Source organism: Choristoneura fumiferana, chromosome 30 (assembly GCF_025370935.1).
Source record: "Choristoneura fumiferana chromosome 30, NRCan_CFum_1, whole genome shotgun sequence".
NCBI classification, from domain to species: domain Eukaryota; kingdom Metazoa; phylum Arthropoda; class Insecta; order Lepidoptera; family Tortricidae; genus Choristoneura; species Choristoneura fumiferana.
Window position 1 is genome coordinate 34,702 of NC_133501.1, and position 6,016 is coordinate 40,717.

General features: G+C 40.5%; 1 protein-coding gene across 1 annotated transcript in view; it reads left to right on the forward strand.

The window, feature by feature from the left end:
- The window catches only part of LOC141444434 (uncharacterized), an 8,669-nt gene extending 2,861 nt beyond the window's left edge, over nucleotides 1-5,808 (forward strand). The window contains exons 2-7 of the mRNA XM_074109983.1: nucleotides 4-378; nucleotides 1,168-1,373; nucleotides 3,334-3,453; nucleotides 3,886-4,080; nucleotides 4,771-4,879; nucleotides 5,269-5,808. Of these exons, the coding sequence (XP_073966084.1) occupies nucleotides 4-378; nucleotides 1,168-1,373; nucleotides 3,334-3,453; nucleotides 3,886-4,080; nucleotides 4,771-4,879; nucleotides 5,269-5,319 (1,056 nt within the window). The 3' untranslated portion in view covers nucleotides 5,320-5,808. The remainder of the gene's footprint in view (nucleotides 1-3; nucleotides 379-1,167; nucleotides 1,374-3,333; nucleotides 3,454-3,885; nucleotides 4,081-4,770; nucleotides 4,880-5,268) is intronic.
- Nucleotides 5,809-6,016: the final 208 nt, after the last annotated feature.

The following is a 6,016-nucleotide window of genomic DNA, read 5'->3' on the forward strand; positions in this document are numbered from 1 at the left end:
GAGGAAAACAAAGATGTAGAAACAAAAGTAAAGGAGGAAAATAAGAATGACAATATTGAAATAGATGCAGTGAAACTAGAAGCTGTTGATCTTGATGTATCCATAGATGATGACACAAATGAAGATTTCAATGATATTCATGAAGAAATTGAAGATAAAGTAGAGAGGCCTAAAAGGAAAGTAAATCCAAAATTATATGCAAAATGCGAAGAGAATAATTTTACATTGAAAGTTTTAACTTATGAGGAGCAAATAGAGGAGTTAGAAGCTAAGAAAAGAACAGAGAAATATTTGAATAGGAAATATAAATGTGAAGGTTGCGGCATCGGATTTGTCACTAAGGATGTTTTTGAGGAGCATAAGAAGAGGCATCAAGAGGTAATTATAAAATCTTGTAATAGTTTTATAAATAAAACTTGTAATAGGGTTTTTAGGGTTCCGGAGCCAAAATGGCAAAAACGGAACCCTTATAGTTTCGTCATGTCTGGTCTGTCCGTCCGCGGCTTTGCTCAGGGACTATCAACGCTAGAAAGCTGTAATTTTGCACGGATATATATTATGTAAACTATGCCAACAGTGGTAAAATAAAAAATTCAAAAAAAATTTTTTTTAGGGTACCTCCCATAGACGTAAAGTGGGGTGGGGGGGGGACTTTTTTCTCATCCAACCCTATAGTGTGGGGTATCGTTGGATAGGTATTTTAAAACCATTAGGGTTTGCTAAGACGATTTTTTGATTTAGTGATATGTTTCCGAAATATTCAACTTTAAAGTGCAAATTTTCATTAAAATCGAGCGTCCCCCCCTCTAAAATCTAAACCGGTGGGTGGAAAAATTTGAAAAAATTTAGTATGTTAGTAAGTATATAAAACTTTCAAGGAAAACTATAACGGCTAAGTTTGCTTGAGAATTATTAGTAGTTTTACTCTTAAATAGCAGCCTAAGGTATAAAATATACCTAAACTTGGAAGATTCCGTATAAAATACGAAATCCTTAGAAAAATATTACTAAATTTTTTCGTAATGGCTACGGAACCCTATTTTGGGCGTGTCCGACACGTTCTTGGCCGTTTTCTTTGAATTCGGTTAAAAAACACATTGCTTGCAACACATCCTCACTGGTGGAAACCCAGCCTTATTATCATATCATATTGTATTGTTCCTCTAGTCCTACAGCCCCCACGAGTGCCCAATCTGCCGGCTACGCTTCAGCACGTCGCTGGTGCTCTCCCAGCACCAGCTGGCCCACGAGCGCAGATTCACCTGCCAGCTGTGTGCTGCCGTCATCACCAGATATAGCGACTGCGAGAACCACAGGCTCAAGTGTGGGCAGGCCACGCCGGGGGTGTGTCCGCACTGTAAGAAGATATATAGGTGAGAAGATCACTACAGCACCTGGCCATCGATTTAGAATACCATAGACACCCTGCTAACGCTTAAAACGTGTCTTGCTACAACTGTGCTTAAACACCTTCTAAGCACAGTTGCGCTGCCAGTAACGGGTGCCACGGGCTTTTCATTTCGACCAATCATAACTTCTATAGAAAACGAATCGGAGAGTTTAGTTCGTACCCCGCTTTACAGATGGCAGTGATGTATATGTATATGTATAAAGTACTCTGTGACGGGTGCTTCGTTATCGAATCAACATTCGCTCCGTAAAAAAGTGTAAAATAATACATAAGCGACGTTGAAAAAAATGGCGTATCGTATTTTCGATAAGTACAGTGAAGGGCAAAGACATCGAGACGGCCAAAGTTTTTTTTTATTTTTTTATTTTTATTTGACTGGTTGGAAAACGAGCAAATGGGTCTCCTGATGGTAAGAGATCACCACCGCCCATAAACATATGCAACACCAGGGGTACTGCAGACGCGTTGCCAACCTAGAGGCCTAAGATGGGATACCTCACGTGCCAGTAATTTCACCGGCTGTCTTACTCTCCACGCCGAAACACAACAGTGCAAGCACTGCTGCTTCACGGCAGGATTAGCGAGCAAGATGGTGGTAGCAATCCGGGCGGACCTTGCACAAGGTCCTACCAGCTGCAAAAATAAAAAAATATGTATACACGTCCTTAATGTTAAGTGCATAAAGACGTGTGTATACATATTTTTGCAACTTTGGCCTTACTTGACTTACAGTACAGTACAGTCGTACTAGTTAATAGTTTTATAATGTGGTGAATTTGTGGCAAAATATGCCTTCAAACTCATTAAATACATTATTGTTTTAAATTAATTTAAATTAGTACCTACCTATCTTCATTTGAAGCGTCAAAGCCCAAAGCCGTCAATTTATTACGATTGTCACGCGGCGTAAACTGAATCCGACTTAATAAGGATTGACTCAAGGTATAGTATTGTTTAACATCATCTTGCCTACGACCGAAAGCGCGATGGCCTTATTTTGTAATGTGTCATAACCGCCAATCGCGCGCACTCGAAATAACACCTTAATTTTAGTGGCATAAGGTTGCATGTAACGAAAATTGAAATGTTCTTAAATACATTATGTATTTTTGGTTTGCCTTAGTAGACGCGCGCCCTTGTAACTTAGCGATGGGACATTTTTGCTACTTGAATTCGTAGGTGATAGTGCATCTAGGGTATTCTAAATCGATGCACCCGGCGATAAAGATTGCACATCGGTCTTCGGAAAAAACTATTGGCTGTTCACGAGGACATCCGAACACTGGCCATCGTCCATCAATGATCGTATTTATTAATTGACGTTTTATATCAAATAAATACTGCACCTTTATGGACTTAAAGTTTACGTCAAATATATGACATGTAAACTTCGGATATCTATAGAGAGCTGTTGCAACTACTAGAAAAAGGATAGTTCACTCTTTTTCCTAAAAATTACATCGTATGATTTAAAGTTTTGGGGGGTTTCAACAACTCTTTATTATATACTAGCTTATGCCCGCGACTACGTCTGCGCGGATCTAGGTTATCGCGCGGTGGCGCCCTCTACCGGAATAAAAGGTATCCTATGTTGATCCTTGGGGTTCAAACTACCTATATACCAAATTTCATCAAAATCGGTTCAGTGGTTTCGACGTGAAAGGGTAACAGACAGACAGACAGACAGACAGAGTTACTTTCGCATTTATAATATTAGTAAGGAAGTAAGGATTTTCATCTGAATGCGTCTGTACTCTACTGCACCTGTACAACGACGGACAAACGTCACATAAGTAGTGTGTGACAACGCTCTACGAGCCGAAATTAGCCGAGTCTCTTTCCAAAGACCGATGTGCAATCTTTATGGTCGGCTACTGTAATAGGGTACAAACAACATTTTAAACCTCACTTTTTGCTTTCAGCAATCAGAATTCACTCGAGCAACATATTAGAGGCGTACATTACAAGAAAGAAAAGAAATTTGTCTGTTCGTTCTGTAACCAGAGGTTTCAGAGCAAGCAGCGACTCGCCATTCACACAAGGTAATACCACAACCACAGATATAGATTACACTAGATAACGCAAACACCTCAATCTGTATGAAAACCAACCGTGAACCCGAAGAAGTGAAGGATTATAGGATTGAACCAAGAGCGAAGCGAGTGTTCAAAAGACGAATCCTGAGCGAAGGCGAGGGTTTAAATGAGGGAGAAAAGGGAGGAAACGAAGGAGGCTTTATTTTGTTTATCATCATCATCATCCCAGCCTATATACGTCCCACTGCTGGGCACAGGCCTCCCCTCAGAACGAGAGGGCTTGGGCCGTAGTTCTCACGCGGGCCCAGTGCGGGTCGGGAACTTCACCTCACGATATTTTCCTTCACCGTAAAGCTCGTGGTAAATTTCAAATGTCATCATCATCATCATCATAAAAAATCCTCAATTTCAAATGTAATTTCGCTTATTTTATTCTAGAACCCACACAGGAGCCAAACCCTACAGCTGCGATCTATGCCACCGCTCGTTCGCGGCCAACTCGAACCTGCGCAACCACCTGTCGGCGCACGCGCAGGCGCGGCCGCACTACTGCGTCGAGTGCGACAAGTCCTACAAGACGAGGAAGGGACTACGCCGGCACTTGTTAGAGGGCGCCACGCACAAGGGACGCAAGTGAGCGACACGATTTTCCAATTTTTCACCGAAGATCCCCCAAATGACTCATTTCGCATCTGTTTCATAATGAAGTACTTTTTTTAACTGTAAGCACTTTAAGATTTTTATACAGTGGTGTAGGGTGGGTAGTTATTAGTCGCCCGGGGCGGATTAAATTTAACCCCCTCTTATTTAGGCATTTAGATTTATAAAAATATAATATGCAGTATCTAATTCCAAAAATCTTTTCGGCAAGAACAGTTCATCATTGTGTATTTATTGTGTTAAATTTTATGAAAAGGAAATTCCCCGATTTCGTCGCAGTATAAGTAATAGAACATTTCGTGCTCAATTATTATTATGATAAGCAGGTGGTAGGACCTTGTGCAAGGTCCGCCCGGATTGCTACCACCATCTTGCTCGCTAATCCTGCCGTGAAGTAGCAGTGCTTGCACTGTTGTGTTTCGGCGTGGAGAGTAAGGCAGCCGGTGAAATTACTGGCACTTGAGGTATCCCATCTTAGGCCTCTAGGTCGGCAACGCATCTGCAACACCTCTTACCAACAGGAGACCCACTTGCTCGTTTAAAAGTAAAAAAAAAGACATTGTTCAGTATTATTTGTTATGCGATGAATAAACAGTAAATTATGATAGGTGTTTATAATTTTACACAGGTACTTATCACAATTTTCCTCTCTATCTTCTCCAGGCATTCCTGTCACTATTGCCTGAAGAATTTCGCCACTGAGAAAATACTGGCTTCGCACATCGCTGCTTCTCACACCAAGGATATTGACTCATGTGACCCTTGCAGCAAGGTACACTCGTGAAACAACTTTTAGTGAATAACTATTCTCCTTTGAACGTTGTAACCCCTAACACAAAAAGAGGGGAGTTACAAGTTTGAGTCTGTGTGTTCACCGGGATTAATGTAATATTTGGTAGCGTGGTCAATGGTTGTGTTGCTCTGATGATGAACTGTGGTTGAGTTCGGAATGCATCAGCGTAGCGTGGTCGTGATAGTTGGTTTTGTGTGATGTGTGTTCTTACAGCGTGGAGGTGGAGGAGCTGCATGAACACACATTTGTTACACAGACGTAGCTATCTTAAGGTTGCGAGTGAGCAAAAAATTTTTATAATTAATTGATATGAACTTCCGCAAAGTAGCGCCAGATTCAATAAATTATGTATTTGTCTTTATTTGCAGGCTTTTTCAACATGCGGTAATATGAAGCAACACATGGAAAGCGTTCATTAATCTACGGTCACATAAACTAACTAGGGAACAATCTAAATAACTGGAAATAAATAGAATCGGACTGAAACAGGACTTTTGGTCACACCAGAAACTTGTCGTTGGTCAGAAACTCGTCTTTGGCAACAACAGAAACTTTTTCGTTGGTCAGAAACTTGTCTTTGGCTACAATGGAAACTTTGGCGTTACTCAGAAACTTGTCTTCGGCAAAAACAGAAACTTTGTCGTCGGTCAGAAACTTGTCTTTGGCAACAACAGAAACTGGCGCTGGTCAGAAAACTTGTCTTTGGCAACAACAGAAACGTTGGCGTGTGATCAATAATTTAACGCATTCACTGCTAGCATTTTCATCCGAACTTCGGCCATTACCTTCAACGCATAAATCGGTTTGCTGCAAGAAATAACTAACAGATTGAGACAGGCAAAAAGGTATGTGCGAAAATATTCATACCAGACAAATAACATGGCTAATGTATTTTTATAATAAACTTATGCGAAAACATAGCAAAGTATTTAATTATTCCTTTCTTAAAACCTCCAGAAGAAAGTAAATTTACTTTTTGTAAAAGAGTTTTGTCATAATTTTATCAAACCAAAAGTTTATGTATCAAAAACCAACGGACATAGGCGTATATAGAGGGGGGGGGGCGTGTTACCACTTGTAACTAATTGGTGGTAACTACTAGGTACTTCTTTTTTT